Source organism: Cyanistes caeruleus, chromosome 4 (assembly GCF_971803275.1).
Source record: "Cyanistes caeruleus chromosome 4, bCyaCae1.hap1.1, whole genome shotgun sequence".
NCBI classification, from domain to species: Eukaryota; Metazoa; Chordata; class Aves; order Passeriformes; family Paridae; genus Cyanistes; species Cyanistes caeruleus.
In genome coordinates this window covers 26,404,251-26,432,202 of record NC_141704.1, presented here as the reverse complement: position 1 = coordinate 26,432,202, position 27,952 = coordinate 26,404,251, and the positions used below count along the sequence as shown (strand labels likewise).

At 36.7% G+C, this 27,952-nt stretch overlaps 1 protein-coding gene across 4 annotated transcripts in view; it reads right to left on the bottom strand.

The window, feature by feature from the left end:
• Nucleotides 1-27,952, bottom strand: part of DOCK4 (dedicator of cytokinesis 4) — a 213,920-nt gene that overhangs the window by 101,300 nt on the left and 84,668 nt on the right. For all 4 annotated transcript variants that reach the window (XM_086887100.1, XM_086887102.1, XM_086887101.1 and 1 more), the window contains exons 9-12: nt 14,819-14,900; nt 14,167-14,227; nt 12,131-12,263; nt 10,535-10,623 (exon numbers count right to left, since the gene is read on the bottom strand). In XM_086887100.1, the coding sequence (XP_086743226.1) occupies nt 10,535-10,623; nt 12,131-12,263; nt 14,167-14,227; nt 14,819-14,900 (365 nt within the window). The remainder of the gene's footprint in view (nt 1-10,534; nt 10,624-12,130; nt 12,264-14,166; nt 14,228-14,818; nt 14,901-27,952) is intronic.

Sequence of the window (27,952 nt, the reverse complement as noted above, 5' to 3'; positions counted from 1 at the left end):
ATCAGATATTGTACACTGCCTGGTGTAAAGTTATTGTGTTTTCTAAACAAAGGTTGAAGACTCCAAATCCAATTTTCTCTCAGTACAAATTTCACAGATTTCCTTGAAAAATTTTATTTGACTCTAAAATCAGATGTCAAAAACCCCTCATCAATGGCTAAACAGTTTTAACTTGAGAAAAAAAAGCTGTCTGTCAAGGATTTGAAGTACTTTCTCATGCAAGGCAAAAAAGATATAGAGCTCTGTATTTCATGGCATTCGTTGTTAGAAAATGAAGTCATCTTTATACATCCAAAAGCATATCAAGAAATGTCTCAGTAAACACACTTGAAACACAGGTTAGCCATTTTACCTATAGTTCAAATACTTCTTTGGAATATAAATCACATGCATTTCCCAGCTTTTCAGAAAAATGAAGAATACTGGATTATTTATGATAAGCAAAGTTACTTAAAAATATCATGTGGTCTAAAGATGCCAGTAAATAGGAAAAAGTGGAAGTCAGCCAGAATGGAAACAAAGCAAGGAAGGCAATCTGATGGACTGCCAAAAATCAAGTCTTCAAGTCAACAGTTTTGTCACTGAGGACCCAGCTGCCATACATAAAGGAATTGACAAGAATGGAACAAATAAATCTGGTAAAAATGCTAAAGTTGGGAGCACACAGACTTTACATAATCAATGAAAAAACAATTCCCAGGTGAGCATTCAGATTGCTCTGTCAGAGCTGTACTAATTTTGCAAGTCAACCATAAGGGACAGAAATCCTGAGAGGCATACTGAGGTGTGATACCCATGTTACAGAACAGGTTGTCTGAATTCCCAGTGATTTGTCACATTCAGGATGCTGAGATGGGCAAAAGGAACATACTGTTTATGAAAGGGTTTCCCCTGGAACTGGATTCATTCTGCTCTCAAGATCACACTATTTGATGACCAATAATTGGCCACTGGTGAGCTGTTCACAGGCCTCTAGTACCATCCTATACCAGTCCTTTCAAGGCCTCAGTTATGGTGACATGTCCTTACTGTTCCATTTTAGTCTGGGGTTATAGATAGTTAACTCTACACTGAGTAACTACATGTTGTAGCTATTTGTTAAATACAAAGCACATATACCAGGGTGGGTTACACCACACAACTGCACAAAATTAAGCAAGAGCTATAATAAGGCAGATAAAATGTATTATTCTGTCATTAGATATATGCTTTTACAAGTCAGAACAAATCTCCAGGCAGGGTAAGACAAGTTCAGCCAGCCAAAGCCAGATAGGTAAAGAGGACCTTGTTGTCAGCTGAACACAAAGCCTGTGGCCAGCTGCAAGCCACAGCAATCCCATGTTCATGGGTTTATAAAAATGCAGTACACTCACTAAAGAAAGTAGACACCCATCATGACTGAGGAACCATTCAAATATAATAAAAATAATGGGGAACAGGTACTTAAAAAAGATATAATAATTCACATTTTACAAGGGACTAGAATTTGTATGCTTGTTATAAATTGAGCTACTAGAATACCAATAAGCGTTAACTAACATAATTCAAAACATAATGACACATCACATTCAGATTTTCAGAAGGATGCAGATTCAGCTTAAAAGGGACTCCCTCAAGCACATTGCAAGACAAAGTACATTGAAGAGAAACTCACAAGTTGAAACACATCACCCTTCAACTAAAAGAGAGGAGAGTTGGATGTTAGGAAGAAATTCCTTATGGTTAGTGTGGTGAGCCACTGAAAAAAAATGCCTGGAGAAATTGCAGATGTCCCGTTCCTGAAAGTGTTCTAGGCCATGTTAAACTGGGCTCTGAGCAACCTGATCCAGCGGGTTGCATCTCTGCCAACAGCAGGGGGACTGCACACAGCAAAATTATTAGCTTTAGGAAAAAAAATAGAGCATTTTGTGATGGGACAGCTGTTCAGAGACAAAGCAAAATAGAAATCTGCAACATGCCATCGTACACTGCATCTGACTGTGGTTGAAAGGACCACTACACCACCTATGACACCTGGGAGCCATCAAAAACTTCACAACTATGCATTTTCCATTTCTAGAACATTAGGAGCTAAAACATAACAACGAAAATTATTATCCAGTCTCTAAAGGACTGGCACATTTTCTTTAATAATGTATGTAGTCTAGCTTTGTCCCCTCAGAAAAAAAAACTTCAATTACCTCCCCAGTGGTAATTAAAACCTCTTGTGTTAGCTATTATTCTTTATTTACCCCAGTTTTGAAACCACTACTACAATACTCTGTAAGGAACTGCAAATAGGTATGCTTTTATTTCTTTTGCAAGCACATGAAATTTCTTACTATTAACTCGTACTAAATTTCAACCCAAGACAGATTATTTTTATCATCCAGATGAAAGAGAATGCAGGAATTTGTGAAGCTGCTGAATAAGCACTCCAGATTTTTGTTAGATTTGTCATTTTACCTTCAAACAGCTTTTGTACTGCATTATTGATTTCTGCACTTAGTTATGACAAAAGGCATCTGTTCATTATGCTTATAGACCCTTTATTTGCATTTGAGCTGCTGGGGGGAGGGGAATGAATTTACATTCAGCTTCTATCTACTGGCAGCAGAGAATCCTAGATCATATTAAGAAGAAAATGCCTAACAGCTGCTCAGGAGACTGATAGAAGAAAAAAAAACAAACCTTAGACAGAATGTTATCCAGCATTGTTTGCATTTTTAGAAAGGTAATAAAATAAGGCATCTGTCCAAATAAAGCTGCCTAAAGGTGTTAAAAGCATTCTGAGGGTTTACAAGTGTTCACATTTCCAGTAGTGTTTTAAGAACAAAGGTAAAAAGGGAAAGGTAAAACCAGTAAATGTGATCTGGGACAAACAATTGTATAAATCTTGGCCACACAAAACTCTATGTAGAAAATCCTACAAATTACAGTCTTGGAATAGAGAGGTAAAAAAGGAGAGGTAGATTCAGTCTTGAATCTTGATGGCCTTTCTGAAGACTTCATTCTGATTGAATTGAATTATCAAAGGAAACTCCAAACTCTTCTTTTTCTCAGCTTTAAATTCTGGAGTTTAGCTCAGTAGAAAAGGAATACATGAATGTCATTGTAACATTTTGACAGCTATCTTGGAGCTCCTGCACCCAAGACTTTTGTCAGAAATGCCCTTAAGTGTATAAGGTAGGGATGTTTTTCTTCTTCAAATAGAACAGAAACACTTAAATGCAAATGACATGTCATAGAAAAACTGACTTGGAATTTCTTTACAGGGTAGATAATATAAGCTCAAGTATTTCTTGCCAGCCTTACCATGGGATGAAGAATAAAGGACCAAAAGACTAAATTACTATTATAAGCATCTAGTCTACCATGTAAAGACAATAAACATTTCGGAAATAATGTCTCCAGTTCTTGCCTTAGCAGGCCCACTGCTGCCCTTTCCTATTAACAACTCACTGGGCATGTTAGCACCCATTCACATACTACAATGTTATACTGCAAAGGTGCACCATCTGGCACAATAGTTTTTTAAAATTACATTTTTACAAATTGGATGCTTAGCTAGAATACATAATTCTGGGCAAAATACATAATTCTGAAATTGTAAGTGGGTTATACTGCTTCTAGTGCAAATAACAGACAAAAGGTTCCAAGAAAACACTTGTTATTTTCTCCTTCATGAAGTGCAGCTCTTCATGCAAACAGAATTTTATTAGAAATTTAGCTATTTGCATTCCAATTATATGTCTTATTTCAAAGGAAACAGATGTTTAATAGGTACCTGTACAAAATGTTAAAAATCAAATCCCCACCAACATAAGAACACAGTAACAATTGTAAAAAACTTGTGACTATACTCTTTGAAGTTAAAATTCAAAAGTTAAAATTTAAAAGTTTTAAAAAAGTATGTGTTCTATAATTCATTACTTGAAATAGTTTTAGGACTTTTTATTCTTTTAGTAGATAAAATGAAAGAAGCCAGCAAGTAGAACAAATTTTTGGAAAAGGCTTATAAAAACATAACGTTACTCCAAGATAGAAATATGCTCCAAGATAGAAATATGAATCAGCTATTGTTGTTATGCAGCCTTAGCTAGGAATTTCTGGGTTTAAACTGAGTGCCACTTGAATCACATACAGCAGTAGTATGTCCAGCAGGACCAGGACAGTGATTGCTCCCCTGTCCTCAACATTGGCAAGGCCACACCTCAAATCCTGGATTCAGTTTTGGGATCTTCACTACAGCAAGGAAACTGAGGTGCTGGAGCCTGTCCTGAGAAGGGCAACAGAGCTGGTGAAGGGTCTGGAGCACAACTTTTATGAGAAACAGCTGAGGGAGCTGGGGTTGTTGAATCTGGAGGAAAGGCAGCGAAGGAGAGACCTTATCACTCTCTACAACGATGAAAAAGGAGGTTGCAGTCAGGTGGGGTCCATCTCTACTCTCAAGTTCTGCTCTGGAAAAGGCTGCCCAGAGAAGTGCTTGGGTAAATATCCCTTGAGATATTTTAAAGACCCACTGGCCAGTCAGTGCTGGGTTAACAGTGGGACTCCATGATCTTAAAGATCTTTTCCAGCCTAAATGACTCTATGATTCTATTATTGCAATACTGACTTGAACAACAAATCATAGTTCCTACTGAATAGAAAATCTCTCTGACAGTAACTATCACAACGGCACATTTTTCATTCTTCTCTAAAAACAAATATTTTAGCAACACTGAAGAGAACAACATGACTTTAATTCTATTACAACCTTATCTCTTCATGGCCAAATGATCTTGGAACAACACCTTATGTGCAAAATTCTTTATATGTGTAATCTTTTGGCTTTAGAATTTTTTGAGAGCAAAAGAGAATGTCTAAATTTATTGTATACTTAGTGAAGCACATAAGAGCAGTGTTCTTACTTTAAATGTATTTCAAAGAGCAGCCTTCAGTAACAACTAATTCTTAAACACATCAAACTGGAACACACATAATCTTCTTGTCACAAAACAAAGATTAAAAATGACAGATTTATAAATTGTCCTAGAACTAGAGTAGCTAAGGAAATGCACTTGCTGTTTAAATGTTAGTGATGTGAGGATAAAAAATATATTTCAAAGTGATGCAGACACCTGTGAACCTTGTTGATAAAATACAAACATCATAAATCTTTTCTGTGATTAATTATGTGCCCTGGAGTTACCTAGAAGTTATGTACCTAATTCTGTTTTACCTTGTCTGTGAAGTTCATGTTACTGCTCCTGCTATCATTCCTCCTCGTTGTTTCCCAGTCATTCTCCAGTCAATTCACCACTGTAAGCCTATGCTTTCTTTTTGGCTATAACTCATAGCTGTTTCTAGCAGGGAATAATGCACATTTAGTTTCCCATCTGAGATTTCTTGTGCTTGAGATTCGTGGGAAAAAAGCTCTCCTTGCAACAACCCTGAGTGTGAACTGCCAGCATAGTGTCATGCAAACAGCCACATTACTTCTGGTATCTAGAAAATACTTTAAGTTACCACAACTCTATTCCTAGAAATATTGTAAACTTATACTGAGCTACTAATTCTCCACTGCATTTTATCTCTTGTAGCTTTTCACTCCACAAGTGTGAAAAAATGATACTCCTTGATTAAGGGGCCTCTGCAGTTTCTCCCCTGCAAGGTAAATAATGACTCTGACATGTTTCCTGCTCCAAATCAAGGAATTTGTAAGCCAAAACTTACTTTTTGTGAAATAGGAAATCAAACAGACAAATTATACGTTCTTTTAAATTTCTCAATGTTTGACAGTAACCATGGAGAAATGATATCATCAGAGTGCTAAGGGACTGCTGAATGCAGGTAAATAGGCATGAGAAGGCCCCAAAGCACATATCACTTTTTCTAACCAACTGTTTCCATTGTCATACTTGTCCCAGAACTTACATCTTGTCAGATGAGTTCATGCAGAGGGCTGGTCTACCTCATTTGTTTTCTGACCAAGCCTAATACAACCACTGAGCCAGACTGAGATTTAGTGGCAACTGACAGGTATACTGCATAGAAAATATCTCACACATGAGGTAAAAATAGTTCCCCAAACCAAAGAATGTTCTGTGAAACTTGTTTCAGATTGATTGAATTAAAATTAAAATTATTTGCCCTATGAGCAACCTCACTGAATTTTAAATAAGTTCGACCTCACTTTGAGGTAGGATTCCTCTTTCCGCCGCTGTTGGACCACATAACTTCCTGAGGAGCCGTCCAGCCTAACTTACTGTATGATCTGATAGATAACTTTCCTCCTTAAGATGACAGATTGTCTTTCCTCATTATGGTATTGTTAGCAAACATCCATCAACACACGGGCTTCAAGTCCTCTGTGCTTCAATCAGTGCATTCTAGTTTCAAGCACTTACATCAATTAATGTAAGATTAACAGCCTTTCCAGTGTTGCAAAGTTTGACATTGCTACCACAGAATACACCACATTGCATTCAGTAAAAATGTAATTAGGTTATATCACTCTTGTCTAGTTCATCAGAACATTCCAGGATAATGGCACAGGGAAAGACTTTCCCACTACATTAGTTATTTTCATGGATTCCACACGAGTTCAAAGCTACAGAGCACATACATGTGTTTATAATTTCTTACATCAGTAATTTAATCTCTATAGGACGCGAAAGGATTTTTACCTCCTTTGCTGCCACAGCTGAAAAGCACATGTATCCTTTTCTCATCTCTCAAGAATTACTGCATCAGGCACATGCAACTGTCCAAGACTTGTTATAAGGAAATCCTAATTGGCATTTACAGAAAAGCTTACACTTGACACTATTAGGAGCCTAAAGGGAAAAGCAGAGCAAACCAGAATGTCTTGCATCCCCTTAAAGGTAATTCATTCAGTCTTTCTTTTCATAGGAATGTGAAGAAAAAGAATTTTGTAGTGCAATTCATCAATATTTAAATACGATTTTTATCAGGTAACTCACTGGGGACAACATTCATATATATCATGAGATCCACCCTTAAATCTCTCCTTTGTAGGATTTGGTAAGAGGACACAAATATAGATCACACTTAAGAAAATTATGCACTACTCAGAAGGCTTTAGAGCCACTTCCACTTTCCCCATGGTATCATGAATATTTTCAGATCTTATACAAAGCTGAAGAGTTGCTGCAGGGAAGTTGGAGAAGCCAAGCAATTAGCATGCTCATCTGGGACATGCAAGACTGACTGAAAATCCTTTTCCAAATCAGATCTCTGGTTCTACAGATACAAAAATAGAAATGTGCTATTTTCATCATTAGATTGATGCAATTAAGTGTGAAGTCTATACAGGAATATTAGTTTCTCCACTGCTTTTTGCATTTTAAAACAAAGTAACCAGCTTCTAATTCTAAGAAAAATATATTCTACGAAGAATAGATTTTACAGCCAGCTCTGCTCCACATATTACTGAAACCTGGTTTGTGTAATAATGACATTCCATAAATACCAGAGACTTGATGTAAGAAATAACAATGCTACTAAATGCATCAAAGATTGTACAATTTGGCCTTGCAATATTGATTTGATCTCTTATACCAGGCAACCAGGTGTTTTCCAGTAACATGATACCTCACACCAGGCTGCAAAGACCAGTAGTAAATGGGAACTGCAATCCAGTACCTGCTACTCCCCTCTGTTAAATTGGAAATGCATACAGAAAACACATTCCAGTTCCCACTTCAGCAAAGGATATTAAATTTTCCAGGAGACTACGTCCTTCCTTCCATTCCTGCACCACTGAGCAAAGGAAAGGGGAGGAACATCTATCCCCTGCTCCTTCCTGAGCTTTAGAAACAAGTGGCAGCCATTTGCCTTTATTTGATCCTTACAAGCTGAGCAGAAGATGGAAGAGGATTCTGTACTTAAGAACTGTCATGAGTTAAAGCAGAAAAAGTGGGGTTTTGGTGGTGGGGAGTTGAGTGGCAAATACAAAAGCTATAGTCCATCACTATGCATTTTACATGCAAGACACTCAAAGTACATTTTGAGTTACTTTTCAGATTGCCACAAAAACTGGAATACTTTTTTCCCTGAAGAATATTATGAACTAACTGATAAACTATTTTAGCAGGGGGACACAACAATCTGTGGGAACTAAAGCATGTAAAATCTCCTGACTTGAAAGAAACTGCACAGGAATGTGAAGAGGGAACAAGCTTGGAGAACAGACAATAGACTGAAGCATCTTTGCTGTTGTTTTTACTGTGCTTCCTTTCTAAGTTTTTTCTAAGTATTCAAGGTGATTTGAAAAGGGCAAGTGTAATATAAACCAAAAAAATCAAGTTTTCCTACATCTGGCTCATACCTACAACAGTTCCTAACAGAGAGAAAATATCTCTGCCTCCTGTAATGCAAGGTGTTATCCTTTTTTGACAACAACAAGGTGGCAGCCAAAGCTAATGAGGCTTTAGAACCAGTCAAAGAACACTATCACAGAAAAAGACAGCAAATGAAAAATAAAAAGTAGTGTAACAACAATGTTTTCCATGAGGTGTCAGCAGAAGTATCTGAACATATTGCTAAAACCTTGCAAGTGCTTTTTCAGGCTGCTAAGGAGTCACAGGAGAATGAATTTCATGTGTGTGATATAAATAACCTTCCCTAGTTTATCTTTCACTTGCTCAGTACTCGAAGCAGCATTACTGCTCACTTCTTTCCCTCTCCAACCTTTACATCTACTACTGGAATTCTGCGCTGCTCTTCCCTCTTTTCCTCCCTTACCCTGGTAATCCTTCAAAAAATGTAACCAATCTTCCATCTGTTACCTTTAGTTTCCAGCCTCCTCCAACATGTCAAAAAATTAATGTGCCACATCTTTCATGTTGAACGTTCACGTAATTAAGAGTATTCAAATTTGTGCAAGGTCTCCTAAGAACTGCGCATTTAACTGTGAACTCTTATTTCTTATTGAGAGAAGAGCAGGATTAGCAATGTATCACAGAGTAAGCACATATTGCATGGGCAGTCAGAATAACCAAGAATAAGTTTTTTCTTGATGAATATGATTAACATATTTAAGCAGCCAAACATTAGACATGGCCTTCTATTTCCAGTACATGATTTTTATACTTATTTTCCAATAAGACCCATGATATTCTAAACCTTAAATATATCTATATATGTGGCTAGATTCTATATGAGAAAATAATTGAACTAGAAATGGTTAAATATATAACCTCAGTCTTGATAAATGAGCTTTTATGTGCTTCTTGGTTATCCACTAAAGATGGTTAAACATACATTTTCAAGATAAACATTATGCTTGAAATAAAGTTAAAGAATCCTGCAATATACAATATAGTTAGTTGAAGAAGCATGAAGTCTACTACATGAAAGGCATTACAAATACAATATACTGGAATCTCAAAAATAAGATTTTTCTGTGGTCATATTTCAACTGATTGACATTTCACGGGGAAAACCAACATTTGAATAAAGGGACAACGGACTCACAAGCCTCCATTTCAGATTTCATTCCAAGTTTGACCCCCCCCCCCCCCCACCTTGAAGGACAGAGTTCTGAAAAATTTAGCAAGTTGATACTAATAAAAGAAAACAAAAAATGCCAGTTCAACATCTATGAGTCAAACCACCATGTCATAATAACAAAGGTCAGTTGTGTCCCATTCCTTAAGTCTTACACACAAATTTATTTACGACAGTTCCAGTAACATACAGCTGACTGTGGAGAACTATTAGTAAGTTCTTAAACTACAAGACTACATCTTGCTGAGTTGGAATGCAAAGCTAGAAGTAGGAATGCAGATTGTACATTCATTTTTTTCTTAAGTGTAATATATAATTGTTCTGGTTTTGGCCATGAGGGGTGAGGTCTGGAGCCTCTTACTTGTGGAAGTAAGGAACTCTGGCTGCCAGGTAGGAGCTTCAGGTCTAGAGAGAGCCTGGAGGGAGGGGAAACTCATCCACCACTGATGATTGTTGCCCAGACCCTCGATGAGCACTTCCATGTTAATCACCCTCTTTTGTACGCTTTTGTTAGTAATATTGCTGCTGTTTCAGTTTCATTTTTTTACCCCATTGCTCTTTCCAGTAAATTGTTTTTAGGTCACCTCAAGATCTCTTTGGCATATCCCACCAGAGAAGGCAGGACAGTGTCTCATGGTTTTCTTTTTAGCTTGAGTACTAAACTGGGGAATACCACTCCTAAAGCATGACAGTAATGTCCATGGCAAATTCTATATTCCTGATGAAAATGCAAAGCAGAAATGTCCAGCAATTTGGATCAATAATTTGATCAGCTCCAGAACTGAACAGAATTCCAGCAAACTGAAGCTCCACAGCACAGAATAAAAGTTTATAATATATAGTTTCTTGAAGAAAATTTAGTGACTTCTTCTTTTAAAAGTGCACATGAACAGCAGTATTGTAGATTTTCATCTGAATATTTTTCTCTATGTGCAAAAATGTTTCTTTCATACATGTTAGTCTTTCTACAATACAGCTACTTCATTTGAACACTAAGAAAGCCCTAAGAATGCAAACAGAAAGGTGGCAAATTACTCACCTGCATTGGAGCCTGTCAAGTTGTAACGTGCATTCAGCTTTTTAATGATATTTTCATGGATCTGATACCAGTCACTCTCTGTGTTGCACCTAGAAAAATTATAACTTTCTTAATTCTGAAATGGGAACACAAGTTTTTCAGACCAACTTCACAACACATCCCTAAATAAATCATCTTTAGCTCATGAAACAAATAACACAATAGGAGCTAGCAGAGCCCCATGAAACTGCCTGTCTGAATGGAAAGAGTGCCTTTACCATTTGAGAAAAGCACCATGAAATACTGCTTAGTGTGGCAAAGGACAGGAGAAAGATAGGAACAATTACACAGAAGAACTCAGCCATGACCAAGTTAGTTTCTGTATAGATCTATCCTTCAGGGCTAACCCACACAGAAATCTATCCTGTGACACTCCAAAGAAGATACAGGACTCAGAGCTGGTCTTAATAAACAGAAAAGTCTGTGCTATACACTTCAAAGTTACTTAAAAATGTTGCTATCTTCAGGAGGTAGTCAATGAAAGAGCAAATTACATTTCAGTATACATTTAGAAAACAGCTGGTTTTCCTTCAGGAAAACCTGACTATGTTCTAATCATCACTTTTCAAAGTTTAGACTTGAGTTAGCCTTAGCATTAAATCTGATTTCTAGTGATAATTCTTCTTCCACTGTTTTTGTTATCTTAAAACAAACAAGCAATTTTAAAAAAAATAATAATAGGTAGACAGACTTAACAATTTGTTAACCAAGAGTGAACAGTTATCTGACTTGAATTTTCTGGGAGTATAAATGAGAGCCAGCTGACCTGTCCACTGTTACACTAAGCTGCTTTTCTCCAACACTGATTCCAGCAGCTCTCATTCATCACAGATGGAGACAGAAGAAAGATACCCATGCCTTCAAGATTTGAGTGCCACTGCTGGGAAGGGCAGAACTTTCCCATACACATGACAATTCTAAGGTATATGTAGTTAGACTAGAATACTCCACAAAATGGTTCATACTATAATGTCCAAGATCAGCAGGAAATTACACACACTGAGTTGCTATTAGAAAATTGAACTTTCTTCCAGTTGCTATCAGCCAAAATCCACTATCTAATCAAGTAATCAAGCATTCATTTTTAAACCTACTTTTGATTTTTCATTCTCCAATGCTAACTGCCTTCTATACTTTTGTTATTCCCATTATATAGCTGCTTTGTTTCACAAAAAAGATACTCTGCCTGATTTTTTTTCTGTAGCTACAAAGTACTTCCACTAGATGCCTTGGCAGCACAAGGCACTTAAATAAGTCCTAAAAGCACTTTATGTTGCCATAATAAGAGAGTTCCAGAATAATGTGAAAAATGCTGACACATACACAAATACCTAAAAGGATGTAGCCTTTAATATTATCCCACTTTATAAACACACCTGTAGAACTAGCCAAAATTTCTATACTATGATAAAAAAAAAGCCAAAAAACCCAGCAACTGTGCATTTTTGGTAAAGAAGGGAGCTAGAGCTATTTATTCACACCATATTTAACATCACTGATTCTGATGCAAAATGACTCTAAGGTACATTCAAAAATTAAGAAAACATCATTTCTTACATGTAGACTTTTAAGACAAGGTCATCCTTTGAATCTCCTGCCAGCAAATCTGCAATACTGAGGACTGCACAGCCAAAGGGACGTCTATATTGTACATTGCAGGCGTTTTTCTTTTCTCCAGCTCCCATTCGTCCTGCCAAACAAAACACACATTTGATGCATAATCCATGGAATTGTGTCTCTCCAAACCACAGAAGGGAGGCAGCAAGCAATCCAGCTCAGACAATGCCAAGTATACTCTCACTGGGAACCTGGTCCATCTTTACACTGCATTCAGATAGCAAATGGGACAGCAAGCCCAGAAGTATGTGGTGATCTTGCAAGGTCTCAGAGCAGAGGTTCTTCTCATCCTCTCCTGACCCTCACTCAACACACACCACTTTGTAATACCCAGTCATACAATCCTCACGACACTATCAAATTAAATTTAAGAGTTCAGACATGACAGACTGTTCAACATTCACTGTCTGGTAAGAATTCTTTTACTGTGGCTGCTGCTACCCATCATTTATGTGGGAGGTGTTGTGATTGAACCATTACAATTTGGTAATCAGATGCTGTTTCCTTATAGGCAACTGGAAAGAAAGGGGATAATTAACCAGTTGCAGAAAAATAAAGAAGAAATGAAACATGGGGAGAAAAGATGGCAAAGGGCAGAAGAACAATTTATGGTAAGGAAAGAAAGAAGGCAGTCAAGGGAAAGAGATTTGAAAAAAAATATTTTTTCTAGCCTTTTCTATTTGGTTTAAATACAATTTATCAATCTTCTTGCTCTGTTCCTGGCATTGAAACTGCCCTCTTTCTAGCCATTTTTTTCAATTGTGCACTAGCAGTTATGTATCTTTCTCACCAATCTTAATTTCTGACAAAAAAAAACTATGGCTGCAGTTGCTGCAGGGCAATGTCTCCTCCAAATATCCCTATGCATCACAACAGCTTGAAGAGTAATTGTTCATTTTCACACCACAAAGCAGATAAATGTTGTTTTAACTTTTTAATATTTCAGTGGTTCACATATAAACTTGGCTGTGAATATATTTGAAAATTATACAACTGGAAAAATCCTACTCTTTAATATTCTTAAAACATTTATTCTTCTAACAGTACTTACATCAGAATTTACCATATCTTTTCTAAAACCTTGCAAAAAAACCAAAACACTGTATTTTGATGAAGTATCAAATCAGCATAAAAGTGCAAGGAAAATTATTTCTCACAGCTGTAAAATAAAGTTTACTTTGTGACAAATTTCATGTTTCTGAACTCAGCACAAGTTACAGCAACTATACTTCAAAACAAAATGTCTTTCAAAAACAGGAAGAAAAGTTATAATTTAGTACTGCACTGGTGCAACTAGAGGCAGTTTACAAAGGAAAAAAAATGTATTTAAGAGGTCAGAAGCAGAGCCAAATATTATTGTTTCACATCATTACAGTCCAGAGGACTTCTTACAATAAGTACCTAAAACAAATGTACACTTTTCCTCTCCTCTACTTTTTTTCTAGAGGACTTGATATCTGTCTATAGAACCAGAGATTAAAATTTTTATGAAATATTGTCCATTTTTTTCACCTCTCCTGCTTTTTAAAGGAGTCAGGGAGAAGACAAAATTCATCTGAACAATATCAGATATACATCATATTATATAAAAATGAGATACACTAAATGTCTAGACAAGGTTTTCTATGTTCAAAGGATGCTTGAAATTACACTTTAGAACAAGAATGGAGTCCCCAATGACAACTCCATCATCTTGACACAGTTCATCTTTGACACTTCCATTTTGTTCTGTGATAATAACTGTGAAGTGTACTGCATCTAAACTCAGCTAACAATATACTTGATAAATAGCATAAAACAATGCTCAGAAATCCAAGCAAATTTTCCAACAAAAAACAGGCATTTTCTTTTCCAAAAATTTGTTTTAAAAAAAATTAAAAATAAATAAATAAATAAATATATAATACAAAAGCTACCCCCAAACAGTTTTATTTTATTTGCTGCCATATGTCTCACAAATATAAGATTATACCTACCTATTCGGATAATGTGCACAGTGATATAGATGTCCTTCCTGAGTTCACTGCTACCCAAGTCCTGCACAAGATCAGAACCTCATTATTTATGACTCCTGATTAAAATGTGACATTTAAAGAGACCTGTACACACTGCTTTCACTGCCAGGGACTTCATCTGTACAGCATTAACAAATCCCTCCAACACTTTAATTGCCAGACATGCACTCAAAATGAGTGTCCTAAAATATCCTGGTTGGAATTTGCTGTAATGTAGCAAAATCAGCAGGAGGGCACAAGAGACTTGCTGTGTGCCTTCAACAGCAGTGATGCATTTGTGCACTTCCAAATATTCTGGAAGTACAGAGAGAGCTGCACAATCCCTTGGGTGTAAAAAGGACAAGGAGGAAACAAAAGTGGTCCTTGTTGCAGAGAGAACGACTGCTACACGTGCCTACATGGAAGCTCAGTGAGTGTCCACATACTGCCATAAAACATTCAGATTGGGGGTTCACCCATCCCTTCAGCCCCTCAAACCAACCCTTTGAGTTGATGCTCATAGCAATGCACAAGCTTAGGGAGCAGCTCTGAGTCAACCACACAACAGCAATTTAAACCAACTTCTATTCTCAACATCCAGCACAAAAAAAGATTGAGATTAGGAAGAACTCACCACAAAGAGAGAACAGTGTCTTTCAGGCTTTTCTGGACATTTTGGCAAACCATTTCTATTCAGTCTTAAAAAAAATCTTTCACTGTAAGAAAACAAATATGACAGATATGTTGAACAACACTACAGCAAAAGTAGATCTCATTTTGATCTTATTTCCAGATGCAACCTTCCTCAAGATAAAAGCAAATGAAATAATTTCTTTCTGAAAGTCTCAGATGTATAAACAGAAAAAAAGGGATGCACTAGGGAAGGGTAGTGATTAACTTAATCACCTAAGAAAATTACTAAAAACTCAATACAAAAAGAAGTCTGTTTGTCATTTGGAAGAATTATATTGTACATCCTAGTATGCAGAGAAACACAGCAATAAAATCCATTTATCTGGAACTAAAATTAGATGTGTAGTAAGTTGGTATTGATTCTTGCTAAACAAATGTCAACATCGCCATGTTTGTATTCAACCAATATTGTTTTTCATGTGCAGGATGCTGATCATAGGAGACACTTTTCTTACATAACTCCATTAAAACCTCTCACTACAGTACACAGATTTTAGCAGTTTTGTAAGAGTCTTGAAAGTTTCAGCAGAGCAAATTTCATTTTTGAAATCCTGTTTTGCAATCCACTGTGGAGTGTGTCAAATGCTGCAGCTGATACAAGTACTAATACTGCTAGATGCAGAGAATTCTTTTCAAATAGAAGAGGGCACAAGAACACAATGGAAGAGAAATTATTTTTTTTAATATTTCCATTAGGTAGTAGGATTTATGGATAAACAACTCTAAGCAAACCTGGCAATTCATGCATAGCAATATTATGAAAAAGCCACCTTCCATCCTTTGGATAATTTTCTCTAAGACACAGCCTCATGAGAAATGTAACAACCATATTTCTGTAGTGAGAGATGTGGAAGATGGGAAAAACAAGTGTTATGGACATTCCCTTCATCCTGTCACCCCCAGCCCCAACTGGCCAGACACAAGAGTCTGGATGTCCTGTAATGTTCAAATCAGAGATAAAATTTACTAAGTACAACTAATTTTTTTTTTTTTCCTCAGCTGTATCCACATCTTCTGCTTATTCCAGAAGCTAAACATGGCTTACCACTGCTCTGTATCAAGCATAGCTTTTCAAAATGCAGCTGGAAAATCACTAGGAATATGTTGGATAAGATCCATCTCAATAGAGACTAATTAAATCTTTATTGCACCAGCATTTGCCTTGTAGAAAATCTGCATCGATCATTCACAGAATCGGTCATTCACATTAAAAGGGACCTCAAAGGGCCTCTACATCCAAACTCCTGCTCAAAGTGGGGTCAGCTAGAAGGTCAGATTAGCTTGCCCAGAGCTTTAGCCACTTGGGTCAAGAAAACTTTCAGCTATGGGAAGCAGAAAGGCTCTCTGAAAAACCCATTCCAGTGTCTGACTGTCCTCAACTTTTTCTTTACATCCAGATAAAAACATTCTCTTGTTTCAGTCTGTATCCCTTGTCTCTCGCTGTCCCACCATGCACCACTGATGTTATTGATCTTTTTGTAGGTAAATGGGGACAAACTTTACCAGGGACTGCTGCCATAGGACAAGGGAAAATTATTATAAGCTAAAAGAGGTTTGATTCAGACTAGAAATAAGAAAGAATTTTTTTACAATGGCATTGGTTTTCCAGTGAGGTGCCTCAATATGGAAATACTCAGGTTGGACAGGGTTCTGACCAGCAAGACTCCAAGACTCTATGATCTTTGAGGACTTTTCCAAACTTAATGATTCTGTGACAATGTCTCAGCTTGTTGCAGAGGGGCTGAAGTAAATGACCTTTAAAGGTCCCTTCTCACCCAAAACATTCCATGCATCAGTGATAATTCTGTGATTCAGCACCCCTCAAAAGTGCTTCTTCTCAAGTCTGAAAAATTTCCACTGCCTCAACCTAACCTCCCAGTGCAGGAGCTCCTGCCCACAGACAACGAGACCTTTTGCTGAACTCACTAATATTAATACTAATAACTCATTAATATTGGTCACGTACTGAAGGGCCCAAAACTGGCATGGTCTGAGCGATGCTGAGCAGGGGATGATCGCTCCCCATAAGCAACTGGCTACGTCCTTATTGACACCACCCAAGATGCTGTAACACTCAAGAGCACATCTCTTAAGAGCTCTTTTTGGAGAACACTTCATGTTCTCATGTGCCAGATATCCAGCCTGAACCAGTAAAAATTTGAGACTTTCTTACTGTGGTTCTTCAAAAACTTCTGTGCAATCTTCAACTGCACAGCTTGTTTATCAGCCACTAAAAAAGACAGAACCTTAGAAACAGCAGAGTGGAGCTCACACACCAAAGTACATGAAAATGTTATTTCCTCAGCAAAATGATATTTTTCTCATTCACATTTTATGATACAGCAAACTTCTGCAGCTTAGGTCTCCATGAGAACAATAAAATAGAGTTTTAAAGACTGTTTATGTAAGTGTATTTTTACAGAGAAGCAAGTTGGTATTTTGCTGTTGATTTACAACTGGTTTCAAAATAATTATGCCTTTTCATTTAGAATTCAGCTAATTTCAATATTGGAAAATACAGTAAAAAAAAAAAAAGCAGAGCTTTGTTTATAGGTCTCACACAAAATTATTGTGAATAAGAATTATTAATTATATTTCCAAAGTAGCTAAAGTGTTAGGACCCCATTATGTGTGGCATCATGCCCAACTAGATACAAATGAAAAAGTCCTTTCTAGCAGTAGCAGATCTTCTGTGTACTTGGTACCTGTCAAATAAAAATTTGGCCAGTAAAGGGGATTCTGAATTTCACCGCTTTATCTTCAGTCTATATAACAATTTGAAAGTAACACACATCACATCACACATCACTATGTTTTTGTCTTTAAAACAAATACTAGATATGTTTGTTTGAAGAAAAATGCCATTCATAAGCTATCTTCATAGTTTACCTGTTAACTGGGAAATACATTTAATTGCGAGTGTATTCTGTATTTAATTAAGTTTACATTCCACACAAACGAAGGCACTTCTTTTGAAAGCTTGCTATTCACTATCCACTACAATATGAAATTTTCAAGCTCTGCTTATACTCACAGATCATGAGATTATGATTCACAACACAATTAAAAGCCAAAGATTTTGTGATGCCATGAAGAAATATACTGATTGCAACAGATATGTAAGGGTTATGCAGATGTACTTTCCTCATTTGCATCTGAAATTTTGTTTCACTGAAGCAGAGGACCCAGTGGCAATGAAAAAAGCAAACAAAAACAGCAACAAAAAAATCTTAATCCTTGCTCGGCGCTTCGTGACAGCTTTTTTCACTAGAAACATATGACAGTACCAGCTACAGCTCAGATTAAAATGGTTATCTTTGAACATTTATAGGGAGCAAACACAAGCAGTAAGACTTGTAAGATTATAAGACAAAAATGGCAATGTTATATCTACATACATAGAGCATGGACGTTTCTATACCATTTCAAAGGATTTCTGTAGAGACCAACAGGCTGGAAAAAATGCTAAGGAAAGTAAACAGCTTTCATAAAACAAAATAAAGACAGCCTTCCCAAGATCTGAAAGCTTGGCTTCAAACAGCAGTAAAAATCTCAGAGGGTTAAATCTAGATCTTACTGCACAGCAGTTTTCTCAGCAGTCAGCTACACTTACACAGATACAGCAAACACACACAGCAGTACCTCAAAACAGAAATACCTCTTCTTAAGATGATCTGATTTTAGTTTAGACTACAATTAATTTTTTATGAACACCAATCTCGCCACTTAAATGTGTCGTACACACTTAAAGTCAGCTGTCTTCCCACTGAAAATAAGGAAATAACTAATGCTGGAGAGATTAATTTAAGAAGGTCAACAAGGGATTTTTGTACTGTAACTTCTCATGTATTAGCAGAGTAACAACGTGTTCCAAATCTGCAGGCTTAACAGATGCATTTTAAAGGAACATGGCTGAAAACTGTTCTATTTTCACATGTGACCCCTATTTCCTTAGTATTAGCAGGAAAACATTACCAGTCACATGGTATCAGTCTAGACAGATTGCTTGCTCTATGATTTATAAACATACTATCGAAAAAAAATAAATCTGGCCAGATTTATACCACATGGCATACTTTTGTGGCAAAACTATGACATCAAATAGTCATAGTTCTCAGTACAGCTCCACTTTCATCTTTATAAGTGGCCTTTACTTGAAAATAGGTAACAGTGACTTCCAATGTAAACAGAGAGGAGCAATAAAAGAATTCTGCCACATAATTCACCACCTCAAGTTTATTACATCCCAGAACACTGTCAATGGATGTTCAGTAGGAACTTGAATCTGAATTGACTTCATTTACAGCTAAAGGCTCAGTGGTTTCGTAAAAGCGAGATCAGACACAAAATGTTATCCTCATACTTAGTGGTGAAATACAGAGGAATGTTGTATGACATATCATAAGTTACCGAAACATCATAAAGCTTTAAAGTATATCCTTAATCAGAGAATAACTGAATGATAAATGTGCCAACATGACTTAGCAGTATCAGCTGATCCACAGTAAGTCAGGTCCTGTATTGCATCTGTGATGTACTTGAAAAACCATTCCCAAATTTCTAACTGTAAAATACAAGGCAATAAGCAAAGGGGGGCAGAAAAGGAAGAATGAGTACTATAAAAATGTCAGCCCATTTCAGATAAAGATCAAAGCAAAAATACTAACAAAAAAACTCAAAACAATCTTATGATGGTACATTGCAGCTCATCTTTCTGTCCCTTAGCCATGCTTACACCGTGAGGGAAGAAGAAGAAAAAAGCATTCAAAAATGTTCACAGATTTATGCAGTGGAGCCCAATTTCACTTGGCTAGCTGAACAGTTAAGGAGGCAAGTAGAAAGCAGAAAAGGAAATTGGAGGAAAATAAAAACTATGTAAAAACTATTTTACATAGTTAAATCAATCTCCTGCTCTCATCCTCTTTTACCTCTTTATTAACTGAAGACAGCCTCAAGAAATTAGTTTTTAATGAACATAGTCCATATTATTTTAGATATTTAGACCTGCATTTTAAGTGAAAGATGATATAACACATTTATTAAAAGAGTTAGAGAGCAGTAACTTCAAATTATTTTACTGACATACCAGGAGCCAGAGGAAGATGGCAGTTTAAAAACAGAATAGTTTTTAGGAATCTATCAGCAGGTATTTACAACTAAAGAAAAAACATATACCAGAAGCTGAAGCCTGCACTGATTTTAGTCTGCCACCACAGATAAACATTTTGCATCACAGCATTACCAGTACACAGACCTACAGATCCTTTTAGCTGAACTACAGTTTTGATTATTATCCTAGTCAATAACTGAGCTAACAGCATGGATACACACAGATTTGCAGTATCCTTCCCCAAAGATGGAAATTAAACCTGAAGGGGGCAGGACAAATTGGTAAAGTAAAGGGAAACAACAGCATTTAAGGAAATTCCCCTTCCTCCAATACTCCCTGGCTCCCTATGTATTCAATGCCACTTGGAGGCTTGCAAGCAGCAAGCTTGCATTTCGTGTCAATCCTAACATGCCTTTTGCTGGTAGCCAGTGTGACTGCAATATGTTCTTTGTGAGATGATCTGTAAACCAACTACATATCTATCTATCTATCTATCTATCTATCTATCTATCTATCTATCTATCTATCTATCTATCTATCTCTCTATCTATCTATCTCTCTATCTCTCTATCTCTCTATCTCTCTATCTCTCTATCTCTCTATCTACATACACCCCACTGGTGTTCAATATATCTCATGGTTACCTAAATCTGGCACATACATGTCATGGCTGGTCCACACACTCCTGTCCTAACACTGCATTTATTTCTGAATGTAGCTGATTGTTTAAGCTCCACCAGCCACATGACAGGTCACCTCTTTCTAGTGTTTTCATTATCACATTTAAAAAGAGTTATTTCTCCTGTCAGGTTTCAATTTCTACAACAGAATCAGTAAGAGGGCTATTTGTTATGCATATGAGCAGCGTAATTTAGATGAAAAGTACAATCATGCTTTCTTTTGTGGAAATATTGTAACAGAAAAGTAGCCCTGAGCTAATCAATTGCTTCTGGTTCCCATGAGTTGTTCCCTTTACCAAAAATGCTGCTAGTTCCTTTAGCTTAAATTCCTGCCCTGCTTAGCAGGCACATCTGCATGGAAAAAGTCAGGATCCAAGAGTACCTCATGACAACAACCATCCATGGATAATGTGAAGGTATCTGAGGAATAATTTCCAAGGAATAGTATTAACAAAGTGAAGGTTAGACACACTAAGAATAGTATTTTAAGGGGGAAAGGTAGAGAAGCCTATCACCTAATGACAGATTAAAAATTTTAGGGAGCACTTGGATTACGCTTCTAATATAAATAATTCACATTGCTGACAAAGTACAACAAAGTCCAGTCTGAACTCTGCCTTTAGTCATTGTTCACACCTCCCAGAAATTCTGTGCTATTGGTACCAGGTAATTATGTCTGAGGCACAGTTTAAACACATACTTTGTTTTCCCCCAGAACTACTGATTCTCATAGATAATGTTAGAAACAAACCCCTGTCTTTAGGCAGGGTTATTTATTAATAGAGCCTCTGAATTTCCATGACATTCAGAGACACAAGACTTAAATATCAAACAATCAGATATAGAAAAAGAAACCATATGCAGAAGCAGAAAATCTTAATATCAACTAATGTACATGCACGTATGCTCATATATAACATCTTTTCCTCTTTCTCCAACTTTTGTACTTGAGATACATTGCACCATTTGAAATTATTTCCAAATCTGGATTTAAAGTGTCCTCACATTTTCCAAACCTAATTTGTTCTCATCTTTGATGTCAGAATAAAATAAAGAAACAAGAGTCTGAAAAGAAGATGGAAAGTAATAAGATTCACACATCGTAGACCCAGGCATCCTGGTGGACACCAAGTCAAACATAAACCAGAAATGTGCCCTTGCAGCACAGGAGGCCAGTGATATCTGGGATGCATTTGACAGAATATTGCCAGCAATATGAGGGAAGTGATCCTTTTCCTCCCTGCTCAGCACTGGTTATACCACACTTGGACATGATTAAGCGACTGGATAGAATGCTCTGACAGCTTGAAGAAGAGAAAGCTCAGAGGAGATCTTATTAATAAATTGGAATATATCTGAAGAAAGGGTACAAAGAGCAAATTTCAGTGGCTCCCAGTGAGGCAATGGACATAAACTGGAGCATAGGAGGCTCCTGTGAAGCATCAGGGAACAAATCCTTTACTGATGGATAGTGTCTGAGCACTGGCACTGGTTGCCCAGGGAGGTTGGGAAACCTCCACCCTTGGAGATACTTAAGAGACATCTGGACATGATTCTGGGAAACCAGCTCTAAAGTGGTTAGACCAGATGACTTCCAGACTTTCAGCCACAACCATGCCATGATTTTGTGATTGAGTGCAAATACCACATCCAGGCAGCCCAGATAGACAGCAGGGTCATTTGGGTCTTTATGGAAATATGGTTTTTTACAGTCTTTTCCATCTGCCACCTCTGAAAGCTAGTAACTGCCATGATGCAACATTCTGCCACTTGTCTACTTGCCCAGAAGTTCCACATGACTATAATTAACAAACTATCCCTCACAATAACATGCGATGCAGTTTTTGTGAGCCAGAGGGTCAAGGCTCTTCAACTGCACCTTTTTATCAACTTCTGTAGCCTTGCACTGAGTACCCACCCTACAGCTTCACAAATACAGTCTCCATCTCCTTTTTGGTCTAGTGTTCAACATGACTTAGAAGCAGCAGAAAATTTATTTGAGTCTCCTGCATTTAGAGTGCTGATGTCTGGAGCACTGATTCTATGTAAACTAGATACTGAAAGTCAAGTGTAACTCATTTCTGTGCTTAAAATAATATTGAATCTTTGAGCTCCTGTACAACAGAGACCATCGGGATACATTTGAAGAATGACATCTCAGGTTGTCAGTAGTGAACCTTCAGAGTAGAGAAAATGTATTATTAGCTTGATTCAAGAGGTATCCAAGCCCTTCCTTGCCATTGTTAACAGTAGTAGTGAGTTGCATAAACTTTAGTTAGACTAATGACTAAAAGTCAGGTTCTTTGAGATGAGCAGTTCTCAGGTTTGAAGATGCTGATGGAGGTTGCAAAATACGTCTTTAGACATTCTCTTACTATACCAAAATCCTTTTATCATTATTGTAGAATAAGATGGAAAAACTGACAGTATGTTTTTTTCAAAAATTTAAAAATCAGAACACCAAGTAGTGAATGCTTTGATTAATTAATGTGGATTTCAGCTTTTGGCAAGCTTTTGATTCCACTGAATTAAATGAATAATAAAACTGAAATACGAAAGTGGTAAAAAGATTGACGATGTGGATGTCACTAAGAGGTGACGTTGAGAGTACAACAAAGGAAGGGTAATCTTATCCTTTGGTATGGTCTGGAGTTTACACAATCATTAAGGATATAATCAAAAGCTCACAAAAAAAAATGCAGTTTGCTTTCACTGGCCTTGGATAAACAGCCTATTCTCTTTCTGCTGTTTAAGAACCTCTTCTCATTTGAGGGCAATATGATACTTACAAACAAGGTTGTTCAAGGTGATAGAAAAAGGAGGATTAGCATGCCAACTTATCTCCACTCCCCACACAGATGGGGCCAAAGGCATCAATCATTTCTGATAAGATGTTCGTATCATATTGACACAGACACAAAGTGTATATCAATGAAAGAAAATCTTAATACACTCCATCTTACTGAAGTGCTGCTTTGAAATTTTCCCATTAATAGTACTGCTACTTGGAGAAGAAGAAAATGGTTTAGAATGCTATGTAAGAACTATGGGTCATATTACGGATTTAAGAATTTCTAGAGCGGTATGTTGGCATAAGACAGAGGCACAAACTCTGAATAAATGTAAAGGTCAGCAAAGCAAACGGGGCTCTGAGCAGGAGATGATGCAGCCTCCTTATGCATACTCATCAATGCCAAGAACAGGGGCCACAGTCTGAATCAAACAAATGCAGGCATCAGCCTTAACACCTTCCATTCCCTTTTTCATAATACACTAATCAGTGTTGCTGGTGTTTTCAAAACTCTTCCAAAAAACCCCATGCAAGATCTCTAGATGGTAATGTGCTACATATATTAATACAGTCCCATGGCATCAACACTGGAAAGGTAGGAATTTCAGAGAACATGGGGATAATCTGATTTTTTAAACACAAACATCTGGTAAATATTTTCTTTGGGCTTTTTTGCTTTGTTTTTTTTTTTGTAGCAGCAGAATATTCTTATAGCAACAAATAAATTTAACACAGCCTCAGTGAATAATGCACATTGTCTAGAAAACAGCTAAGCCTTTACTCTGTCCCTTGCCACTTGTTAAACTGATTCTATTAAAAGCTAATAAGTGAGATCTTTCCAGGATCTGATAATGAAAGAAAATCAATATGTTTTTGATTAAATGATTGGTGTTCTTAGAGCTCCAGTGTAAATGGGCCTCCTGGCTATACAAAGGTCATCACTGCTGCAAAAAAATGCTGTATTGGGTAGCTGATATTAGTACATGGGAACAGAAAGAATAGACTGTCATCAGACGCTGTTTATTTCTCTGAAAATCTGCCACTGCGAAGCTTGTAACTGTAACCCCTTGAAGTACATATCATTGGCTTTGTAAGTGTGATCTTACTGCTGAAAGGAAAGTTTGTTTCATTAACTCCTGTTTGGGTGAAGGAAAAAGATATCCACAAAGCCAACAATCATCATCACGCTCACACTCTTCAGTACTCTGAATGCTGGGACTCTATGCAATAACCTTCATATTCCAAGGAATAGAAAAACCTCTAAAACTTCATAAATGACCACACACTACAACTGATTTATAAAGCAGCTAATAAAGAACATCAGAACATAGGACTGTTGCAGTGCGCTGAAATGTTGCAAATGCATATTTCCAGTTTTCCTTTGGAGCTGCAACAATGGCCTCTCTCTTACCTAAAGTTATGAAGTGTTTCTCACATTAAATCAATTGCAGTCAGGGCTCTATAATAACACCTTTGAACTCTGAAACTGTTTTTGCAATGTGGTTGTAGTAGGAACAATTTAGTCCCAAAGCACAGCTGAGCTACTCTGTTTTACAGAGCTTTCCCCCATTCAAAGTATGATCCTGTAATATCCATCTTACATACACTATTTTACAATCTACATGATCAAGTTAAATTGAATTATGTGCTTTTGAAGACAATCTTCCAATCATCTGCACATTTTGATTCACAAGCCAGAGCAGTCTAGCCATGAATCCAAACTAGAACACATGCTGCTGCCACTCAGTCCACACAACCACAGATTTAGTCCATAGTGAAATCCTTAAAACATTTACACATGTTAACATTGGGTCTAGCATGAACTGCTGCTCTACAAATCCACTGCTGCTGGCTGACACTACTTGTATAAGTACAGAGAAGTATTAGATTTTCATACAGTTGATTTGCTTACAACAAAATTAGATTATATAAAAACAAATCTTCAAGGCTGTATACCAAATCGTTAAGTCCTTCTGATTTTGCTTTTCTCAAACGTTTGTGCAACACGCCAGATTCCAGAACACATTTTATCAAAGCATTTCTTCAACAACAAAAAGTATCACTACAGAACCAGGTAGAGAATGTTTGAGCTCATATACTTCAGGAACAACTCTAGGTAGACAGTAAAAGCTCAACAATGGCCAGAAAAATAGGACTGAACTAAGAGACAAACAAATCTCAAGAGATGTGGCCATGGACCTCTTCAATTTTCCAACTACAGTAACAGCACTGCTCTACAACTGCATATGCTAAAATGCTTCCTTCAGGATTCTATACTAGTGAAATTAGTCCTAAAACTTAAGTGTCATCATTATAGTTTTTTGCTTTCTTGAAGAACCAAAAATACCCAAGGAATACACAAACTGGGCTTGTGACATTAACAGAAATATAAGGTTAGAAGACATAACAGCGCATAAACCAAAGAATTTTACTGAGATAAGCCATATGGCTGTACCATGTTAAAGCAGTGCCATTCACAACTTGCTCTGTCTCACTCAGGGCAGAGTTACTGTTCTAGGAAGGGGAACTGTAAAGCAGCAGGAAGTGGAGACGAATGGAACATGATACAAAAACACACCAGTGAAAACTCTAGGAACCATCAGGGGCTGACTTCAGCTGTTTATTGTTAATTTAAGAGCTAGCAAAAATTATTCCTAGCAGCTAGTTTAGCCAGAAAATATGGATGCATACATATGCAAACATATCAAGTGAAATTAGCATGCACCAATTAAGTAGAAAATTAATGACTTGCAACTGTAGTCTTAATAAGCAGAAGCCTGTCATGACTCAGACTTAACTACTTGACTTAAACAGTTTTCTTGCTTCCATACAAGTAGAATATTCATGTTCAAGAACAGCCTTTTAGAGTGCAAAGATATACATTAGACAATTATTTGAATACAGAAACAGTCTGCAAAACAATATTTATTATTATTGTTTATTAGCAACAATAATAAAGTCATAGACAAACATGTATTTCATTATTACCCCTAACTTAATACAACAGGACTGCCATTATTGTGGATCCCAACATATTTAGAAACAGTTATTTTTAACAGCAATTTCCAGCAAGAAAAGAAAAATCTCAAAAAGAAAAGTACAATTTCATCCTGTCCCAAACAAATGAAAAGTGATCCCAAAAGAGTATTTACCTCTAGCTATAATAAAGTTGATAGAAAACCACTTCAATCGCCCAAAGGGGGTGCTGATCTCACTAAGTTAGGTGTGAGGCATAACAGCCCTTACCAATCCAGAGAAATCTTTAGCTAGAAAGTCTGAAAGTAAAAAAAACCCTTTGAAGCATCACTGATGTTTTTGTCACTATCTGATATCAGATTTCTGCTCTGGGAAAGTTACTAATGAGTTTCAAAATCGGTTTTTCACATCTTGTGAAAAACTTATTATCTAATTCTCAGTACATGCTGGAAAAATTATGAGCACTTATACATGTCAAAGATGAAAAATTATTTAACTGAGAATAGTCTAGCTATAAGTATACCTAATTTTTCTTTTGTTCATAGAATCATAGAATCAGAATGGTTTGGGTTGCAACACAACTTAAACATCATCTAATGATGATCTATTAAAAACACTAAAGAAATACTAAGATACATTATTAAAATTAGAATAACTGTTAAATGGTTCTATGGCTTTAATTTCCATCTCTTTACTTATTTTAAAAGATGCTATCCTAAAAATGCACTGGTAGTTCCCACAATGAGAGTGCCAATGTTTATGTTTAATTAGGAGAATATTCCGTAAACATACACGTTGCCTATCACAACATACCTGTTCTATTTAAACTAAAAAAAAAATTGTACATTTATATATTTATCACTTATTTTTGATCTGACTACCCTAAATCCTTTGCAAATATTTAAGAGCAAATTCAGAGTGCTTTCACCTATGGATTCCACTCTTAAGGGCTGATGTCAAAAACTCAGATAACTAATACTGAGAATTTATATCCTTTATGATTTCAGTATCAACTCTTTCTGAACTTTAAGCCTCAGACTTCATGGAGATCTAACATCCAAAATATTTGAAGAAGATGCAGACATTTCATCAGCTCAACTGCTTTCTAGGTTTTGCTAGTTATAAGCAACTAGTTACTGGAGATGAAATACACAAAAAGATCTTAAGTTTAGATGACTTTGAATCTGGATTCCAACACGAAAGCCCATTGATTTAGCATGAAACCTTCTGAAATCACACAAAAAGGAAAACATTGGCCTATGTCTTAATCCTGGCATCTTACTCATGACTGTAGTAAGATCCATCCATCTATGGATGGATGCATCCATTCATATTCCAGAAGTGATGACATGTCTGTTCCTCCCCCTGCCATCCACCTGAAGACATACTTGTACTTTATTTCAGGACTAATTCATGTCTAATGAGGCATAACTACTCAGAGAAACAAAAGATCATGAAGAGGAGCAAATGCTGACTTTAAAGAAAAAGCCCTTTGTGGATTTTCTTAAATTTATTTTT